Raw genomic sequence first — 22,293 nt, 5'->3', positions numbered from 1 at the left:
AGAACTGGAGTTCTGCAAGGCAACCACTTTCTGACACACCTCCCTCTCCTCTTCGGCCTTTTGCCCATCATGGTACCTAAGCATTTTAGTGCCGGAGCAAAGCTAGCAGGGGAAAAACTGGTCCGAAATGTCTACGACCAATTCTGGTTTTCCTCCTTCAGTTTTGCACTAGTTACTACATTTTAAGGCCATCCTGTGGTAGAGCATACATGGAAGCAAGATTACATAATGGAACTGGCTGCTCTTTTCTGTATACTTTCTCACACAGTACTTTTGATTACAGGATAAGCCAAAAAAAAGGAGAAAACCAGCAAGCACAGCAATTTTATCCAAGAAGGGGTATAATTTCAATATTATTGATATAGCCCAACATGAACCACATACGTTAATTTTCAAGTATGCCAAGACTTGGAATAAAGAATACCCAAAATCAGATTTCCACAATTCCAGTGCCAGCTGTGCTCCCTTGTGGGAAACATTAATGATGCAATCCAAAACACATATGTAGATAACACTGGCTCGTACCCGTATGATCCTTCCTGTCCTAGCTAGCATGGGCCATCTGTTACTGCTCAGCAGGCAGCCCCACTAGCTACTAGATTGGTACTACTTACGTGAAAAGGATGAAATAAGCTGCCAGCAAAAATGGCATTAAGAAGTCTTTCCTAAGCAACTCATAATTTACCATTTGAAAAGTGTAATTTAAACTGCGCCAAATAAGATGCTAAAGATACCAAAGCATGAACTAAGCCACAGGCCAGTCTCTGTCTCCACATGATACCAGTTATGGAGAAGGAGAAGTGGGAAACAGAAATCATGCTGTAGCTTACCTGAAAATACTCTTTTTTAGGTAGCAAGGTCCAGGACTGCCAGAGAAATTAATGACCTTTTGCTGAGTCCCTGCTGAGCCCTTTCCCCTCTTGTTCACCACACCATACAAGAGGATAAGAACAAAACAGTGACTGCTCTAAACTATTCTGCTCTCCTCTCGGCCTAACCAGCTGAGCAATAGCCATTACATGAGACGTTAGGATAAAACTGCACAGGGACCATCAGAAGAAAACCAGCCTGCCATTCACCCAAATCCACTCAGCTTCAAGATGCATACTAGGATGAATGGTCACTTCTTTCCACGAGCTGTCCCCGCCTACACCCACCAAACAACAAAATACACCTTAATCTACGGCTAGTGAAAAACCTTAATTTAACTCTGACACAAAACCGAGGGCAGCCAGCATTAACTTCTTCCAGAAGGGCCTCACTGGGGCATGGAAGAAAGCACAGACCTACAGTACGGGCTACAGAATAGATTCTCAGCATGAACAAACTCCTTTCTTCGTGAAGAAATCCCCAAGCTAAATGCTTCCTCCGAGCAGTAAGTTACCTGAAACCCTTATCCTCACAACCTGTTCTAGCCTTAAATGGCAGCTTGGGAAGCCCACTCTGTCCTTCCCAGCACAACTCAGCCTCAGCCCCAGTAGGTGCTAGTGCACTTTTCCCACGCTAAAGCAGACTCCTGAAAGCTGCCATCCCCACGTGGACTGTACTTTGTAGCTGTCCAATTAAAATTTAGCAAAGAAAACTGCTAATAAGTCTTTGCAGCTGTCATAGCATCCACTGCATGAGTACATTAGAGAGAAATCCTTCTTTAGCTAAGAAGTCAGTCCAATTCCTAGGAGCACTTGACAATCTCACTCAGAAAATCTGGCAGAACCCACAAATCACAAAATTCTACATACTGGTCTTTAACCAGAGCTCCATGTTAGCAAAATCCTTCTCCATATCTTCATGTCCACAGCAGGGTAAAAGTAAGCAAACTAGCTTGTTCTGGATGTCAACGTTTAAACTTCATCCTGCTTGCCACACTTGGTACATACCATGGAGATAACAGATTACTGACAGCGTGAAGAGGATGAAGACATTCTTAAGCAGGCACACCGAGTTTCCTTCCTTTGGGGTAAGCGTGTCAACATGCTTGCTCCCCAGCCAAATGATCTTTCAAAATTGAGGTGGATATCCATCTACAGAAATGTGCACTTATTTCCTTGAAGGAAAACTATCCCCCCCCCCCCCCCCCCCCCCCCCCTACCCTGTGTGAGGGGAAATTATTTTTTCCCCACAAAAGGGCTTGCCTGATCTGTGAAGTCAGGAGAGTTGTCTGGATCATTCCCAGCTGTGGAAGCCCACTCACCTGGGGGGCTGCTGTCATGCACCGGCAGCTCTGCTCCCTCTCCCAAGATACTGGGCAACCTGAAATGTTTTTTCCAGTGCACTGTGTATGCAACTTCAGAATAAAGAAGCATCACGGCCTACCAATTTCATAGTTCAGATACAGCCAGCTGCTCCATCCACAATCTGTTTCCACAAGCAGTATTCATTAGACTTCTCAGAAATATTCCCATACTCTACAAGCTACCTTAACAGCAGGTAAAATGCAATTTTTATTTCAGTTCGCTATTCCTGCAATTGAAATAAGATGTCAAAGTGAGTGCTACAATGTAATAATTATTGCAGTCAGGAACTTAAAATAACTGATTCACAGCTGTGCCAAATTTGACCAAACTGTTCCTTAGACATATTGCTTGGCTTGCATCAGTGTCTCTGTCTATAAAATGGGCATGCCAACTATTATTTTTTAAGGACTACCACTGGTAAATAAATCCGGAGATTTAGTTTTCCCATAAGTAATTACACAATGCTTCTTAAGAACAACAGCATTTGAAGAACAGAGAAAACATAATACACAACTGTCAATGTTGTAAAAAACCCCACCTTATCAACACAGAGGGAGCAGCCAGGCTCCATTTTTATCTGAATTTAATCCAAACAACGTGCAATCTGCCATGCCCTCTGATGCCGGCCAAAATACTCAGCATTTATTCATCCACCAGCTGACTCACGTGTGATCTCGCAGTACACTATCTCATCAACACATCTACAGATCGAGTCTTTTGCTCTCGCATTCTTTAGTTTAGGCTTTGTTTTTACAGAAGCTGCAAAATTTTAAATGCAATTCTACCTCTTTTGGGGTCCATCTAAGCTTCAGTGGAACCACCACGCTGGAGGAGCACACATCTTCTTGTGAAATGACGTTATGCTGCAACATCAAAGGGCAACCAAAGCAAGTCTAGAGACAGGAGGCAGAACTCAACAAGTCTTCTGTCTTGACAGAGGAAGGGAAAAAAAAGGTTTATCCTGCTGAGATATCCAGGACAAGAATGAGTGATAAACCCTCCCAATCCCATCTCTATGGGAATTCTGTGAGATCCAAGCCAGAATAACCTTCTGTTTCACCAAACTTGAATATTAAGCATGGGTGAGTTTCAAAAAATCAGCTGACTGCATAAGACAGTCTGGTCATATACGGTTCCCACTGATTTTAAGCAGAGCAAGATGATGTTGCAAGATGTTTTATACGTTTCATATGGACAAAGCTCAGTCCACCCACGTGTACTCATCAGCCATTTAATTCTTCTTAAAATGTCTTTTTATATCATGTCCTTTTGCTCACCTGTACTGCACTAACATATGATATAGAGCAAATATGCTTTCAGAAGGCAAATGCTACTGCCACACAGCCTTGGGCTTGGGTGCACAACTGATCGGCTGGTGAATGGTACTAGAAGAAAAACTGGTTAACTGTCTGTTTCTCACTGATGAGGTGGCTCTTATTTTTATATCATTAATAGCTTGATTGATTGCCTAAGAGCAAAGACTTAGCATGAAATTCTTCTCGATATCCTTCAGATTTAGAGGTCTGCCATCTTACGTATTTTACATATTCGATGGTGCTGGAAAAATAGGAACTCATTTTGGTCTAACACCTGGCATGAAACTGCAAAGCCAAGCACTTCATGAAATTAAAAGAATAAATCAACTAAGTGGTTGTGGCTTGGTTATATTCTTGATCATTTGGGGACTGCAGTGCTCCAGGAAACAGCCCAGCTCCTTGCTTTAATACTGGATATTCTTCAGGGTACAGGGATTAATCCCATCTGGTCCCCTGGCAATCTGAGGTCAGCCAGTGACGGGGGAGGGAACACTTTAAATCTGATACTTCTGTTAAAAAATAGCTATGGTGCAGCATGCTCAGGTTTCCGTACAACAGGGACCAGGTTTGTTTTGTGTTAAAGAGCACCCGTTTCTCTGCGTAAGTATTACATGCATATCATGCCAGCTCACAGAAACTGAGGCAACTTTTCTGTATCATTTAGAACAATTTCACTAGCTGAAAATTCTCTCTCCCACAGATGTACCTATTTTAAGTGCAACCATCTTTCACGTCAGAAGGCAACTAGCTGTTGCTTACAAAACACAAAACTCCTGGAAGTGGGAGGTTTTATTTTTGTTGCTGGTTTCAGTTGAAAATAACGCAATTGCTGGATGAAATACTCGGTTTATTACCATACTGGTTGGTCCAGCACATCTCCTGCAGCTTGTAATTTCACAGGCTGGCAAGCACAGTGGGACAGCCCACCTGCCCGCCCCAAGGCAGAGCCCACTGGTGCTCTCGCCCCGGCTGGGCGGCTGCTGGCTGACCCCCGGCTGCGGCAGGGACCACCTCGGATGGGGCAAGGACCAATGGTCCTGTCTTGCATGCCCCTCTGGTGAGCGTGCTGGTAAACAGGGCCGAGGGTGGGTGAGCTCGGCACCACGCACGGGGACAGAGGGCACTGAGCTGCCCTTTCCATGCTGGGAGGATGCTCAGCGAAAGCATCACTTTGAAGTAGGGAGATCTAAGGGAAAGATTTAACAAGGAGTATTTTTCCATATGAAAGTATTTGCCTACAAGGCCATGGGCAAAGACAACGGTTGCCCCATCCTGCCAGCAAGAGTTTTGCACAAGCACTCTGAGAGCTGCACAAAGATCCTGCACATACTCAGTAAATATAGCAAGGTCTTGCTGCCTCCTAGAAAGGCTGTATGCGTCCCCAGTCTTACTTGCCATGACAAAAATAAACCCGTAATGCCATCCCCATGAACTACATTTTTTTTCTTTTTGAAAGGTGTGACCTTCTGTTAGTAAATCCTGATCCAATCCCTTTGCATCATCCCTTGTTTTATGAGAACAGGCAGCAAGGAATACATTGGGGCTTGGCTTGTATGTTCCAGGAAATAATACTGAAATACTGATGACAGCCAGCTCCCCGACATCTTGAGGTCCTGGCTCTTTCTTCAGGAGTTTTTAAACTGCACTCGCATGCGAAAAAAAACCTGAAGTCTACAGGTGATGCATAGATGGTCTGTAAGTTGTTCTGGGACAAGAGAGATCAATTTAAGCCTCTAGGTCATTTGACCTGCATAATTTAACTCAGCAGTTTTTCCTGAAGTATACTAGAAAGAGAAACTCAGTCCCAGATAATACGCAAGCTGATCTCAACATTAGCTAGCAACTGCCAACTGGGTCTGCCTCAACTCACTCAAAGATGCAGCTATACAAAAAAGCAGCTCTAACATAGTATCAATGACCTGTAAACCAAGAGGACGTTAAAAAAAATCTCTAAATGTGCAATAATATCAGCAGCTGGTTTCCTATGAGACATTATTTTACAGATAAATTGAATCATGTTCTGTCTGCAATCAGTACACGCTGCAGAACAGTAAGTCCTACATCCAGCATAGGGCAGCTGCACCAGTAAAAATGATCCCAGTGATGAGATGCAGCCATCAGGGACAGCGTCGAGGTACTGAGAGTAACCTATCCGTATTTCTGTTTCCTCTTTGTTTTCAAAGGGAAACAGAAGTGACATTCACTTAATTATGTTATCATTCCAAACCTAATTAGAGCCAGTTAGATGTTCAGTACTATTGAAGGGAACCGCATACAGGAGGATTGAGTTTCCATCTTTTCTTCTGTTAATACATACCTGGAAAGTGTCCTCTCTTTTATATTAACCTATTCTTGCAAGAATAAAAGCCACAACTTCCCTGACAGATTTCTGGTGTTCTGATTGTCTTTTGATGCAGTGGTGGCAACAGCAAGTTGTAATGAAATTGCTTTGGCCAGGAGACTACTAGGGAACACAACAGAAATCATGGGATCTTCCCCCTTCCCCTTCACCATAGGAAATTTGCAGCAATCCTCCATCTCAAATAGCTTTTGGAATTGATCTGCACATGTTTCCACAAACTGTATACAATGTCCTTCACATTTTCGTTGGTGAGGTCAGAGGAGAGCATTTGGACAGCCCCAGGCAAGCTGCACACTGTCATGCACCTTTGTGTTATCATCTAACATGGACAAAAATCCCAATCCAGGCACACATCCTTGCAGACTGCATGGGCCGCAGACCCAGGTTCCCCATCTCTGCTACAGGCTTTCAACTCTGGTTGGGCCCCAGGCCCCAGATAGGACTTTGAAGCCAACACACTTTATAGATCTTCAAAAGGGCAAGCCTTGCTTCTGCCTAATTGGACTGATTCAACACATGCCATGACACAACTCATGATGCCATAAACTGGCCGAAGTTTCAAGTCCAGCTACAAAAAAGAACGTCAATGTTACCTGGCATATTCAGGAAATTCTTGTTTCTTTGATAACTTCCTTTTTTTAGGACTTCCCAAATGACTGACAGTTTCCATCCCTGAGAGGACTACCTCCATCAAAAATTTCAGGTTTTGATATAGCTCCCATTTATTTTTAGAAACATACAAAATCAGCACTTTTTCATATTCTGTTGCCAAAAATGCTGAAACGAATTTTCTAAACGCTTCAAAGTTGTTGCCAGACAGAGGCCAACCCATTGGAAACTCTGTCCAAATGATAAATGTTTTTAAAACTTACCAAAGGATTAAATCAGCATGGTCTAGCTGAAACTTCAGTTGCAGGGAATGTACTTAGGTCCTTGCAATAAGAATAATTTCTCGTGTGCTAGGGGTGAGTTGTAAATACACTCTGCTGGTGTTGTTCAGCGCAATTTTCTGTTCTCATGTACTATATTCTCTGAAGCAGTACCTGCAATCTGGTCAGGAACAAGATCCTGAAGAACTTGTTAGCTTCACTGATAACTTCAATCCTGTGGCATCAGCAGGTCTGGGCTGCTCATTTCTATTCAAAGGCATTAAGGCACTGAGTGGTTATAAGGGTCATACAGCAGGGGCTTCCTTCTCTTCCCAGTTTTAGGGAAATGTAAGTGCTCCTCTTCGTGTGATGTTTACAGGGTTTCACCCTCTCCTAGTCTCTCCTGTCCTCCTTCTCTGCTGCACCATATAAGCACGCCAACATTTTTCTTAGATCTGCTCCCAAGATCCACAGACTTTTGCAGATTAAGTCCATCACCTCATTATTCACGCCATCACATTCTCCTAGCAAATAAACTCTTAAAAAAACCTGCTTGAATATAAAAAAAGAACATTTCAATCTGATCCATCCAAATCCACATGCAGCCCAAACAAAACCCAACCTTTTCTCAAAGCTCACAGCAAATAACTCCCAGAAAGCAACGATGACAAGACACAGTTTCAGCCTTCTGCCCAGCCCAGGCTGCTCCGCAGAGTCCTTCTACCTTGTGGTGCATCCAGCCTGGCCTTCGGGAGGGGGTCACCGCGGGCACCGCGCAGTGACCAGCCACCACCTGAACTCAGCACGGCAATCCAGGGAGATGGGGAAAGTGAGAAACGGGGGAGGGAAGGGAGGCTGCTTGCTTCTTTTGAGGATTTTAGCACTGTCCCCAGAACCATATAGATGAAAAAAGAACATCTGGAAAACATCTTGCAAAACACTACACGAAAATTACAGCAAAATTAATATTAACAGCATCACTTCCATTCTTTTATTATAGCTCCTAAAAATCCTGTGGCCTACTCCCAGAGCTCAAAGAACCAGCTCAGCTATGAAATAACGATAATCCAGTAAGACACGAGTGTGCCATGCTTCAGAGTCCCTTTAGTACAAGAGAAATTTAAATGCTTCCCTCTCATAACCCAGAACTGTTATAAAGATGGAACATATAAGCCATCTGCCCACCACGGTGAAAGAGAGCTAAGATGGAAAGAGGCCTGCTCTACTGATGTAAAGGATCTATTCTCTGAGAGATGATTAAATGATAATTAATAGTGATGAGCCTAAAGAAATAACATTATGCAAATAAAAATGGCCTTACAGTAACTGTCATCTGCTCCCTATAGTCACCTCTGGAGTCTTGTATTTTATTCTAAATATTCAGTCACCTAGGTTTGCAAGACACTGAGGTCAACAGGATTTTCACCCACAAATTTGGTGGATGCAGAACGGACTCAATACTACACTAAAGCTAGTATCTCTGTAACAAGTATTGGATTTAAAAAGCATGTGAAAAATTGAAGGAGATGTTTCTGCAAGCTCACATGCACAAAGAGCCTTTCTAGATATTCATCTATTAACTCATTGGCACATAGATTTGTAGGACAGTTGCAACAACCGAAGAAACAATGATAAAAATCCAGAGATGGAGACAACTAACAGTACCAGGTAACCTAATTTACCTCCCTGACAGCACAGGGAATTGATAAATAGTCACATAATCAGAGATAAAATCAGATTCTTGGATCCATTTCAAATTCCCTTGGTTTACCTACGATAATTGCCTCTGTTTCCTTGACGAGCAAGGCTAGTATGAACCAGCATCCAAGAAAAAGGACTTTACTGCCTTTTCGACGGAAAAGTGCTAATAAGGCCTCCCCAGCACCCTTCCCTAGAATTTGTATTTACACTGTTTAGGCCACACAACAGGTTGCTTAGAGCAGGAGTGAACGCTACACAGCCAAAGTGTTTACTACACATATAGCAGTACTCCACCACACCCCTATCCCATCACCTGTGAAACAGCAAGGACTTCTGCCACTGCTCGTTTATGAATGCATCCTATGTCTTCCCAAACATAACTGAAACACTTCAAGTCACCCACTATCCCTCTTCACCAGTCCAAACTGACCTGTTAATGTGAAAAAGTTACTATCCCCAAACTAGAGAGCTGTCCAGATACAAACTCCAAGGTCAAAGTGTAACAGGTACCTTGTCAAGACGTAAGCATAGTTACACAAACAGCAAGAAAAGAAGGAGCATTTAACCAAGAGCAAAGTCAATTACGCCCTTAAATGAGGTGTACAATGCTAATTTGTACCACACACACACAATTTTCAGAACGTGAATGGGCATCAGCAATGCAAAAACTACACCGACTTGCCAACTCCTCTGCTCCGAAATACACAAGCCGACTACACTTGTAAAACCAAATCCCTGCCAAGGAGGAGAACAGTGTGAGATCCTCACGATGTCTGAAGGCACAACTGATCCCACATGGCAGCTTTCCCCCAGCACCGTCCCATCCACAGGCGACCCTGGGGGACAGGCAAGGACTGTCCCTGCACCTCCTCCCAGCACACCTGCGAGAACAGCCCCAGCACTCGCGACGGAGCGCAAGGGGAAGTCACGGCTTTATCTTCTCTGTTTACTCGCACTTACCAGAGCTGTCACGCTGGCATGGCCCTCCTCTGTTAGGACTGTCATTAAGGGGGTTTTATACCGCAGCTGTGATAAAAACAAAAAAAGCCCACCAAAAAACCTGCAAAAGTAAGCCAAGTCAGGTAAGTACCCCAACAGGGAATTTAGAAAGCTGACTCTGGAGCTATGTTTTTAAACACCATCTAGTTTTGTTTTGTTTTTTTTTTAATTCAGTTATTTATTTAGCCAACAGAATTCACCTTGGGCTATGCTGACAAGAAAACACCATTATCTTTAATCTTTCATGTATGTCATTATGAGAACAGAATGGGAAACACCTGACTTAAGGAGGCAACTGCATGAGGTTTGTGCCTAAGCAATAGAGCACTTCAAATCCATCATGACAGGGATATTGTGCATTTTTGAGAGTGTAATTTTTCTGGATTTCAGGTAATTTAAGTAGGAACAATAACATTTCTTTGCAAAAATATAGCAATGACGACTTTGCAGTCAACGGAACCACCAAAAGATAGAGCAATCTAAGCCACGTGGGAAAGCTAAAACATTTCTCAAAATATTTCCTTTAAAACTGTCTTCTAACAGATATTAACAAAATTTAAAAGAAAAAACATAAGCATGGGAAGTAAGAGATATTAAAAAGACTAGACATATGCAGAAACCAATGCAGAAGCACTGGAAAGAGGTTCTGGGGCAAAACCCAGTAATTTCAGCAACCCAGCTGGACATGCATAGCGAAGATGACTAATGCCACTAGTAACTCAAAGGGACACACAAATTTAATCCCATATTATAATGCACGGCTCGAACGGCCGCATTTGAAGATGGGTCAGCAGTTCAGCCATAAATCTGTGTCACAGAGCAGGCCATCGCGCTTGCTCTTTGTCTCGGGCATTTCCCAGAAAACGGCTTTGTGAGCTCCCGAAATGGTGGGCAAATGCCACCTCCGCCGTACCGCTGCGGTGTGAGGACCAGGAGCTGCCCACCCGGATGCCACAGCCCCCCGCCAGCGACCTCCTTTTCAGGGAAGACCGAGAGAAGAGGGAGATGGGGCAGCTGCTTCTCCGAAGCAGACACCGGCTCTCCCCACGCCCCCCGTGCCAGAGGGGGCCTGAGCCCATCGTCCTTCACAGGGCCATCTTCTGACCACCTGAGCCCTCCCTGACGGTGACACCGCGTTCCCGCGGCCACCGGAGGAACTGGCTAAAAGAAATCAGTGATATGGAAACATGCAATTTCAAGCTGTTTTAAAATCACAGCGCCGGCTGTGGCCTCGCAGCCAAGCGACACTTACCTGTCCCGCCACGCTGAAGTCCACAGCTCTCCGGCCACCTGCTAACCTCCTAGGGGTCATACCAGGATGCACGGCTCCATTTTCCAAGCGATAAAAACTTGGAAAACTAAACTACTACTATTACAAATAGGTATCTTAGTTCTGATTTTATCACATAGCAAAAGACAAGCCAAGTTCTAAGAACCTAATTTAGTATCCAAAACATCGATCTTGGTCGGAAGATGCTCTTCAGATCCGTGACCCATCTTGGAAAAATACCTGAATAGAAACTCTACTTACATGCTTTTATTACATTAATTAACAGCAAGAAACCCCCATACCAGCAGGACAGCACACACAAAGCACTCATTTGAGTGCCAAGTGTCTCTCAGGGCCTAAAATCGGAAGCTATTCACTTTGCTATGGTGCCTGTTTGGGGCAACAACAAGCTTTGCATGGACGATGAAACCCATTTTCTGCAGCCCTACAACTTTAAGGACCAGTGCATGCACCCTTAAAGCTCCCTCCCAAAACACATGGAGGCAGACTGTTAATTTGGTAACAAAATATATTTCAAAGCCTACAATGAAATATTAAGTATACATACATTTTAAGACATAAGATCACTTAAGAACCAGATAAATATAAGGTACTGAGGGGTGCTTAAAGGTTTCACTCCCCTATAAAAAATTCACTTTGAATTCTAATCTAAAATTCATCTTCCCTTAAAAACAAGACAGGTTATATCTCAGATTTCTATGCAAGCCATTTATGATATCCAAAAGGAAAAAAATAAAAATAGCTGACAGCCAAGGAGTGCTTTTATTGCCTTTTTTTAATCTACTAGTTCCAAACCAGATGCATTCAATACAGAATTCTGATTAGGAAAAAAATGGCTGTTGAATTTTTATTACTACGTCCCTTAAGGACCAAATGCGGTAACCCTAGGCATTTAATGTGTACTATGAATAACAATACATATGAGTACATAAAAAGCTTTTTATCTCTGTTTATGGAATTTTTTTACCATGTTGATACATTTACAGAAAGAAGTTGGGAAGTACGGTGAGGGGGAGGAGAAGAAGCTATCAAAATAACAAATGCCATTAAATAAAACCTATTTGGAAAGGAACAAGCTATGCAGTACGAAATTTGAATGAACCATTCAAACGGTCTCTTCATTACCACCCTGCAGCTCCCATGTAGTCAGTGGAGCCTCATTTAATGCTTATACTAAAAGCCTTCATCTACATACATCTCACCCATTGATAAAAATGCAATTCATATTTAACCCTGACAAACAATCACTCATGATAGGAACATTCTGCATACATAGATTTTCTTCTTTTATAAACAATGTAAACACAGAGAAGTCCTTCTGGATGTTTCAAAACAGCTCACTGGATTCAAAGAAGCATCTTCTCTCCCCATCCCCTCACATCACAGTCCATAACCACCTAGCCAGATATCCAAAGGGTTTCCACCACATACCTCCCTGTCACAGGAACACTTTCCTCTGTATGTATACTGCAACTCCATCCCCACAGCTAGAAAAAACCCGCACAAACTGCAGCTAATCAACGCAGGGCTTTCTCCTTCAGAAATCATCTTACAAACTCTCAAAAAACTGTGGGTAAGCCGTCAGAATAAAATTCTACAAACCAGCCATTTGTGGCACTGGCATGTTTTCCTTCTGGTATTTAGATAAGTCCAAGAAATCAATCTTTAAAATAGTTCCTCCTATTGAATCCTTCCCATATTTTCAGATCTGAGAATTCACAGGAACCAAATTTGAGTTACGCTGACTCTGGAGCCAGCAGCTTGTGAGAGTACAAAGAGCACCCCAGAAAATAATAGAGGGGGGTTGAGACAACTCCGCGCATCCCTCAGCTCTCAAACTTGCCTGTAAAAAGAAAATGAGGATACGGCCAGAGCACACCATGTTTCTGCTCTACTCATGGCAATAGGTGCAGTCTTGCTCCAATTTATACTAAATGGGTTGATTCAAAGCCCAGAAAGGGGCCAAAAATATGAATCAGTTTTTGTTCTTCTGTGCTAAAAAGAAGAACTGACGAAGACTTAGGGTCTGCTGTCAACTACTCTGGACCTTTACCAAGCCTTTTGTTGTCTTCTCCCATTGAGGTCTGCCTAGGTTTCCCTAGGTCGGTGCCTTGGGAAACCAGATGCAACAGCAAGCATGATGGAAAAGAAATTCGTTCTCTTTTGCTCATGATTGCAGAATTCTGTTTCCAACCATTTATTTTCTTCCTCCCTTTCCAGGCTCAAGGGAGAGGACGAACAGACAAACACCCTGACGGCTGTCAGGTGTTAAGTAACTGGAAGAGCCACATTAGGGGGCCATGTCCTTGGAGAAGACTGGGACACACAGGAGCCTGACAGACAGTTCAGAGGAAAAGAATTTGCACTAGAGCATCCCACCAGCACAGACGCATTGCTGTAGCCCAAACCAGAGCTCAGCTGTGTTATTTACACTACGAGGTCCCAGCTGTCAACCTGGCCTGGCATCACGACAGCCTACAGAGCAAATGCCCTTAGCCAGCTGCTTGGCTCAATGTACAATTCTCTCTTTTTTAATGAGATTAGCGTTCATGAAATGTGCTAGCTCGACGGGCATGCCTTTTTAAGTCCTCTGTTTATTCAGGCTACAGCAGATACAGCGGTCACTTTTAAAAAGACGTAGTTTGAAAAGATACCATGAATTCACCAGAGCTCCTGCAGTTGCTCATTAATCACAGGAAGAAGAGGGGTTTCTTATAGATCCGTTGAGAACAGAGGGCTGGAAAGGATGAATCTTTAAATTGTGGCAAGTGTATAAACTTAGCGACCTATCTCCTTGAGACTAGCGTGAAGGATCTACTTGCCAACAAAAAAACAACAGATGATTCTGGCTTCCTATCCTTTTCAGTCATCAGACACGTCTGCTGCGGTTACCACCAAAATTTTTAAAAAAGAAGGGAGGGCATGTTAAATGCTGGGGGGGGGAGTCAATAACGCAGAGGTACTGCCATAAGTATGGATTAGCAAAATGACTTTTGGTTATGCTTTTAAAAAAAAAAAAGCCTATGAAGTTAAAGTTGAAACAGTAAAGTCATATGTTCACTATAAAGATGTAAAACATTGTTGCCATGAATAAGCAATTCTTTGTTTAGAATGCATTTTTAAGCAGAATGATGACAATTTGAGTTACTCCGTTTCACAGACACTTTTCACAGCATAAAGCTATTAAAACGATAATACACAACCAGCTTCCCTTGCTGGGAAGTGACAAATTCGCTTCAGTGTATTGTATCAATGATGTGCAGATTACGGTCTCTAACAGCACACAGTGGGGCCATTGTCGTATGTTGTCACCATGTACCATTAAAAGGTCTTTAATCTGCAGATTGCCGCCACAATACGCTGCTCATGCCAGGGATCTGCTGAGTAACAGCCCAGGACGCTGCGAAAACCTCCAGCCTCCGGGGTCGCCTGAAAACCCCGGCTGCCCGTCAGTCAATCACTGCAACTCAATTAATGTATCTGGGTCATAAAAATGATTTACGGGAGCCTGAGCCGGGTTACGAAACGCAGCGCGGCGGATATAGCGGGAGGCGGCGGAGGTCAGCACCCGGTGCACCCAGGTAAGAGCCGGGCCGAGCACCGGGGGTGGCGGTGGGGGGGAGGCTCGGTGAGGGGGCACGGAGGCGGCACCCCGCCGGGCCCCGCGGCGGGACGGGGATGCGGCAGGCAGCGGGGAGACGGGGCGGCGGGGCCGCCCCGCAGCCCCCCCACCCCGGTCCAGCCGGCCAGGGAGGAGGCGGGGAGGGGGGCGGCCATCGCGGTAGCCGGCGAGACCCCTGCAACTTTCCCCCGCCGGGGCTCGGGGGTATTTGCTCGTCGCAAGAAGAGGCAAAAAAAGAAAATTATTTTATATATATGTGTATATATGTGTGTGTGTGATGTGTGTGCGCGTGATGTGTGTGTGCATATATCTATATATATGTGTGTGTGTATGCACATATATATTCCGGCATCAATAGAGCTACGTCCCTGCACGGCACAGCGGTGACATCCCGGCGGAGCCGCGCTGCGGAGCCCCCGCAGCCCGCAGGCGGCCGTCACCGGCCCCGCCGCCCGCCGCCCGCCCCGGGCAGGTGGGGGCCGCGGCCGCCGCGGGGGTGCCGGGCCCTGCCCCGGCGGTCGGTCGGTCGGTCGGTGCCGCGCCGCGCCGCGCCGCGCCGCGCCGCACTCACCCAGAAGACGAAGGAGTAGATGATGAGGAGGGTTTTCAGACACGTTATCACGGGTTTGGTCTCCATTCTCCTCGATGCCATAATACTGAGATCCCGGCTGCAGGCTGGGCGCGGGAGGAGGAGGAGGAGGGAGGGAGGGAGGAGAGAGGGAGGGAGGGGAGGCGGGCGGGGGGGGCGGAGGGAGGTGAGCTCAGCGCTGGGCTCGCCCCGCCGCGCCGCTCGCCTCGGCCCGGCTCACCGCGCCGCCTGCCGCCGCCGCCGCCGCCGCCACCGCCCGCAGCCCCTCCCGCCGGAGGGAGCGCGCCCCGCCGCCGCCCGCCCCGCCGCCAGGGGGCGCTGCCCGCGGGCCGCCGCCGAGGGGAGAAGGGGCTCTGCGGGGCGCCGAGCCGGCGGGGGCCCCGCCGCTGCGGCTGCGGGCTGTGCTCAGCGCGGCGGAACTCGCTGAAACTTCGTCTGCCGGGGGGTGACCGGTTTTGAAAGGCAGGTTTTGAAAGACGAAGTGAAAGAACCCTCCCACCCACACACCCACCCCCACCCACCCACCCCCCCGGCCGCCCCCTTTTCTTGTGAAGATGCTCACCGGCATTACTTGGCCTGCTCAGGGGCTTGGGGAGATGGGGCTGGGAAGTCGGAGCTGGGCAGGGAATTGCCCGTATGGGAGAAAATGTCTTTCGGTGTCACGATGAAGATTTGTGTTCGTGTTCAAGCTGCAAGGATCTGGAGACCACAGCAAGTGCAAGTAGCACAGGTTTAACAGTGCTTTGGTTGCAGCCGTATAATATGGGTGAGCCAGGCTGTATCTAAGAGCAACAGCTCTGCATTGAATCCATTTGAGGGGCCAGGGCTCCTCTAGCTCTGCATCTCTGACATGTCTTTTTGGCAGCTCTAGTGCAAGGGATTGGGTTGAGACACTAGCATTTATGAATGTTACCTGACAAGAGCGGGTCATGAAGCTGCGATGCTGCTAGAACCTGGTCCCTAACCTTGTCTTCACCTCAGCCTTGAATCTGAACTCTATCCTAAAACTAATCTGGACGTTGAACCCCAGCCTAAACTGACCACAAACCTTGTACTTCTGTATGTCTTTGAGACCCTGAGCTTCAGCTGGAACAGACCTGGCTCATCTCTGCCGGGCCAGGATGCGCCTTGACTGGCAACACACCCTGGAGAGAGAACAGAGCCCTGGAGAGAGCCTGCTTCTCGTTATTGTCACCGCAGCTACCAGCCCACTGTGAAATCCAGCAAGGGATGGACGGCAGAGAAATAACCATATTAGTCTAGGAATGGAAAGGGAGCTGATCCTGCAGAGCCCTGGCAGCAGAGCAGCGGTGTGGGTCTCGCCAGCCTCCTCCCGGTGGGGATAAGAGAGGCTTGTGGTGTGGCTGTCTTCAAGAAAAGCATGGCCAGAGTGAGTGTGCACGTGTACCTCGGTAGCCTCAACTGCTGCACCAAGACCACAGGCAGGCGTGGAGGGAATGCTTTCAGGTTTTCCTGTCTGTAGCTCACGTGTTGGAGATGGGTATGTGTGCGTGGGAGTGAACGCTGGAGCATAGCATGTCCCTCCTAAATGGTGTGCCTGCACACCCCCCAAAGCAGTGCTCCGAACTATACCTTTTACTGCATTAAAATCGAAACAAGGTCAATGCTAAGCAGCGTATCTCCTGAAGCTACAAAAACAATGTAGTTTGTGCAGCTGAGACATATCAAAGTGGTGAACCAGACTTCACCATGCAAGGGACAGTGTTTGAAAACACACAGAGAAAAAATGGTCCCTGAGCAAGTGCTTTTGTAATATGCAGAAGTTTTCCCATGAAGACTGCCGCAAGATTTTGCTGGGTTTGACTTACGACTTTAAGAGTTGGTTATTTTAATGGATAGCCTACTGTTTCCCAAAACAATAAAGGCATTTAAAGGATGCTTGAAGGGGGAGTATTCTGCAGGAGATACTGTTTTTTTGAAGCATTCACCACTTTTGTGGAAAATTCAGATGACAGGTGCATAAATCTTTATTGACTTGGCCATTAAAATGTAAATAAGTGCAGTAACTGCAAAAAAATTACATTGACACTAACAACAGCTATAAATATTCACTGTACGGAAATTACAGTAAGATTTTTGACAGAAAATAGCTAAGCAAGAGCAGGAGAGACTTCTCTTCCTGCCCCTCACACATGGGCTGTAGAAAAGATAAATGCTGCTGTCACAGGCCAGGGGACAGTAACCATTTATTTCAATAGCTGTGGTTATACTTGCCCTCCTCTTCAGGTGTCTTTAAGAAAGTGTGAAACAAAATATAATATCAACTAGAATTTAAATATCCATCCAACAGAAAGCATGTATGGCTATTTTGGTAGATGCTGATTCTGGCAAAGACTCACGTTTTTTGCCAATAGCACGTGATTTTAGGTCACACTGTCTTGTAGTGCCTAATTTGAGATACAGCCCCCGAGTCTTCTCACAAGGATGTGTTGGGGATTTAAACTCCATAAATGCCTATTGAGCCTCCCTTTACAATGTTCTTAAAACTCAGAGGGTTTTGCACCAGGGAACCAGAGAGAAAACAGAGGTCGTGTTGGGTTTGTGTGGCGGGGTTTGGTGGCAGGGAAGGGGCTACAGGGCTGGCTCCTGTGAGAAGCTGCTAGAAGCTTCCCTGGCTCCAACTCAGACCCACCGCTGGCCAAGGCTGAGCCCATCAGCGACGGTGGTAGTGCCTCTGGGATTAGCTTATTTAAGAAGGGGAAAAAAGACTGCTGAAAAAAAACCTGCAGCGGAGAGAGGGGTGGGATGTGAGAGAAACAGCCATGCAGACCCCGAGGTCAGTGAAGAAGGAGAGGGAGGAGGTGCGCCGGAGCAGAGATTCCCCTGCAGTCCGTGGTGAGATGGCAGGCTGTGCCTCTGCAGCCCGTGGAGGTTAGTGGTGGAGCAGAGATTCCCCTGCAGCCCGTGGAGGACCCCACGCCAGAGCAGGTGGCTGGGCCTGGAGAAGGCCGTGACTCTGTGGGAAAGCCCACGCTGGAGCAGTTTGCAGAGGACTGCAGTGCGTAGAAAGGATTTGAGTTGCAGAAAATTATGGGGGGCTGACCCCCGTGGGAGGGACCCCACGCTGGAGCAGGGGAAGAGTGTGAGGAGTCCTCCCCCTGTGGAGGAAGCAGCAGCAGAGACAACGTGTGATGAACTGACCACAACCCCCGTTCCCATCCCCCTGCACCGCTGTGGGAGGAGGAGGTAGAGGAATCGGGAGCAAAGCTGAGCCCGGGAAGAAGGGAGGGGTGGGGGGAAGGTGTGTTTTTAAGATATGGTTCTATTTCTCATTATCCTACTCTGATTTAATTGGTAACAAATAAAATTGATTTCTTTTTTTTTTTCCCCAAGTTGAGTCTGCTTTGCCTGTGACCATAACTGGTGAGTGATCCCTCCCTGTCCTGGTCTCAAGTCACCAACCTTTCATTGTATTTTCTCCTCCCCATCCCACCGGGGCGGAGGAGGAGGGAGCCAGTGGCCGCGTGGTGCTTTGTTGCCAGCTGGGCCTAAACCACGACAGAGGTGCAAGAAGAGAAGTCCACATCAGGAAATATGGTTCCTTCCTCCACGAATGTCAGTCCCTAGAGGGGATGATGTCCTGAGAACTGAGAAACAGAGAGTCCATGTTATCTCCACTCGAACCTACAGTCTCCTGCCGAGACTGTCTTTGGAGGAATGCTGAGTTCCTTTTTGACATACAGTCAAGCAGCATGTACTTTATTGGATGTAGATGCAAATTTTGGATTAAAAATGAGAATGTCTGAACGAAGCTGGACATAAATCTGCCTGGTTATAGCAAATGCCATTAAAATATGACAAGAGCACCAAGCCATCAGACATCTTAGGCTTAAATGGAATTACTGAACAATTGCTAGCCTTCATGTGTGCATTGGAAATACATTTACCTTATAAAATTATTTTGTCATATTTTTGCAGATTTGGGAGTACAGATTTTCAAGTATTTCTTGAACATAATCAGAGCAAGTCTTTCTAAAGCAAAATACATTTTCAGTTCTGTAATCCATGTTTGCAAAGTTGGGAACATAATTGCTCTTCACATCTCCCCGCAGAGAGAACATTGTTGTAGTTATTCAAAACAGGACATTTTTGCCTAGCTGTGTAATTTGAAAAATATTTCTTTGAAACACTAGCAGTTTGCAGGGGATTCTTCTCACAATTGGTGCCCGTGAGCTCCTTTTTCTTCATAATGCACAGGCAATATCCTCTTTCTTAATAAGTCTGTCTGCAGAGCATCGGTCTAGAAGGAGCTCCTTCATCCCCCGACAGGAGAGCATTGTATTGTAGAAAATGAAAATGAGGACTTCCATCCTTACCTGAAGCTGACTGGTTATTTGATGGTTAAACAGAAACTTTCTGGGGAAAGTGGTGGAAAGATGTAAACAGCCATTGTATCAAGTGTGATAAGGCCTCGCACCCTTCTGCAATTATAGCAGGTGTAATGAAATGTGGTGCTTGCTTCTTTTCATGCCCCCTCTGGCCTTCCCTGGATTCCCTGTGGTGCTGTTGAAGGTAAAGGCTGCTACCTCTTCTGTCCTTTATTGGGCATTCAGGCTTATAAGCCACACTCACTTCAGCTTCCCTGGAGAGCAGAGGTTTAAGGTTTTTTTCTCCTTCTCTCGTTCCTTCTCTCTCCATGTTGCTTGCCAGCGGCTGTCCTCAGCTGGCAGTACCTACAGCCTGCGTCAGTCCATTGCAGAGTAAAGACAATCTTTTTGGCAAAAGGCAGAAAGCAGAGGGAAAAATAAAAGTCTGACAATTTTGCTGCGCTCATGTGTCTCAGGTGAGTTCAGGCGGCTCCGTACCAGTCCCACCAATACCTCCGCATGGTAATTTGGCTCTAAGAAAACAGAGCTCTTGCATGGCAGCCAATTCTTTACATGGCTGGTAGCTGCACACTTTTGGCAGGTGCACCAATGGGACCAAGCCGTCAGGCCCAAGCCCCAAAATGTGTTTTCTAAGGAAGCCTCAGGCTTTATATGTGCCCAGGGAAGCCATGGGGGGCACACAGCGAATCTCGGGGAATGATTTGTCAGAAGAGACCCTGTAAGGAGGCACATGCAGCGTTGATGATGTCAACTAAGGTATGCCCATTTACAACTGATGAAGAACATCCAGTCTGCTGCAGCACAGACATAAGGGAGCAAGTACATACATCAGCTTTAGTAGTTTATCAACAAGTATGAGTTAGGATGAAACACATATTCAGCACCAATTCAGGAAAAAGGGCTTGTGGGATGGATCTGCAGTATTGAGAACATCGTGCCACCTCAAACTGATGAGCAAGCAGTACAAATTTACAGAGGAAGAAGTAGTAATACTAAGAAGCTTTCTTAGACCTTTTAAGAAAGTCTTAGGATGCTTTATAGGAATGCACATCATGCTCTATGAGTTATGCTCAGTAAATTCAGGCTTTTGGCTTATGTTGGGCCAAAAAGAGATGTCAAGGGAATAAGAATCAAAAGAAGTAGTTTTAGGAGAGAAAAGTGGTAAAAGGAATGAACTTTATACCTCTAACAACACAAACTAACCAGTTACAAGATCAAAAATGGTACAGAGATTAACAAAACTGAGGTAAAGGTTACACTCTCGTCCTCCTGGAAGCCAGATGGCAACTAGATATATCCACTTGCCATGTTTGTTTTAGTGCTGTTTTATAATAATTATTAGATGATAAAGTAAGGGCTCTGCTGTGCTGTGATCTTCCTTTGGCTCTGGATTGTTCCTTGCTATGGGGACAATTAAATTCTTGATTTTTTTGCAGCTTTACTTCTAAAGCTTGAGCAGCTTTGTCCCAACCGTGTGGAGGCAGGAGGGAGTGTGTGGTGGAGGGATGTCCTTTATCCCATTTCCCTTCAGAGCAGGCATGTAATACCTGGCTTTTATCAGTAATGTCAATATGAATGTGCTTTTCATAACTTTTCCTATTTCTCAGCAAGTACCTTGATTTAAAAGGGAAATTTCTAGCTGTTTTGTAGGCAGGCACTTCTGATGGTTTCTGATGACTTTCCTGATTACTCTAAAGCTATGCAAAGTGTCCTCTCTGAAGGGAGTGGAACAGAAATACATTTGTGACTAAGTATAACTACCATAACAGGATAAATTAAGATCACCAGCATTTACAGAGAAAGGGTGGAGGACTTGGAAAAGATAAGAGGTCAGAAAGCAGAAAAATACACAAAGAGCATATCTATGTTATTTCAGGAGAAGCATTATTACATCGGCGGACGATACAAGTTTTGACACACAGCAAGAAAAATGGAGCCATACAATTTTACAATCTTCATCTTTAGCAATAAAGTGACAAGTAACCCTGCACATTTGCCAAGTCACTCAGATTGGTTTGCCACACTGTGGTTTCTCTTTTTTAAATTGTTTTCTTTCTTTGTAGTTCTGAATACCAGTGCCAGATTCTGTCCTGGTGTCCCTGGAATAGCTGGACATTTTCTTAAGGTCAGTATGCAATTTACAATTACCTTGGCAGGAATTAGATCATTTGTTCTTCTGGAAAGATCAATGTGAGGGGTTAAGAAGCATCTGTGAGGCCCCCCTTGTCCATGATTTTCTGTTATTTAGCTTCTGTCAAGAAGCGTGATGGAGCTGCACCTTGAAATTTGAACACCACAGCATTCGATGCTGTTTCCATTTTCCTCCTTTTCCTTTCTTGACTGTGCCGTTTTTCACTTGATTTCTCCTAAGTCTGCCCTGAAGCAAGCGCAGGCAGAACTGGGGATCCTGGCCTATTCTCCAGCACTGGCACAAGTTACCTGTTGTCATCACAGATTTGTAAGTGTTCACATAAGAAGTAGGGGCAAGCAAGCAAATTCCAGCTTTTCTGTTATGCAGGTGCAGCTATCCGCTTATGTGACAGATGCAAACTTCTGACTGACATGTAACTGTCTGCTTATTGTGCAGTATCTTCAGGGACTCTTGAATGTCTTCAGCTTATGGATAGAAGGATTGGGAAACCTCAGGTGTGAGACAGGTGGTGGACTATGGACAACATGGATGCTGCCGAGGGAGGTCAGGATGTGGAACTTCCACTGCAATGGAAAGTGATATTACATTAGTGTGACACAACAGGGTAGGCCGAGGCGAAGCACCACAGGAAGAGGGTCACATCAGGGACCTGCTAATTCTGTCGTTAACTTCAGGGTATGACTGGCAGGACCTGATTCCCAGTGGGAGGACGAAAGAAGATACCCTGGGAGAACCAGAGGAATCCCTACTTTATACAGTACAGAGAAGGACAAGAGACAGTGTGAAGAGAGTCACAGAGGCCATGGTCA

The 22,293-nt window shown here is 45.6% G+C and overlaps 1 protein-coding gene across 1 annotated transcript in view; it reads right to left on the bottom strand.

Annotated features, from left to right (window-relative positions):
• TSPAN7 (tetraspanin 7) overlaps positions 1–15,046 on the bottom strand; it is a 105,745-nt gene extending 90,699 nt beyond the window's left edge. The window contains exon 1 of the mRNA XM_050901203.1: positions 14,966–15,046. Within this exon, the coding sequence (XP_050757160.1) occupies positions 14,966–15,046 (81 nt within the window). The remainder of the gene's footprint in view (positions 1–14,965) is intronic.
• Positions 15,047–22,293: the final 7,247 nt, after the last annotated feature.

Source organism: Gymnogyps californianus, chromosome 1 (assembly GCF_018139145.2).
Source record: "Gymnogyps californianus isolate 813 chromosome 1, ASM1813914v2, whole genome shotgun sequence".
Lineage (NCBI taxonomy): Eukaryota > Metazoa > Chordata > Aves > Accipitriformes > Cathartidae > Gymnogyps > Gymnogyps californianus.
The sequence above is the reverse complement of the archived record's forward strand: the minus strand, read 5'-3'. Positions and strand labels throughout refer to the sequence as shown.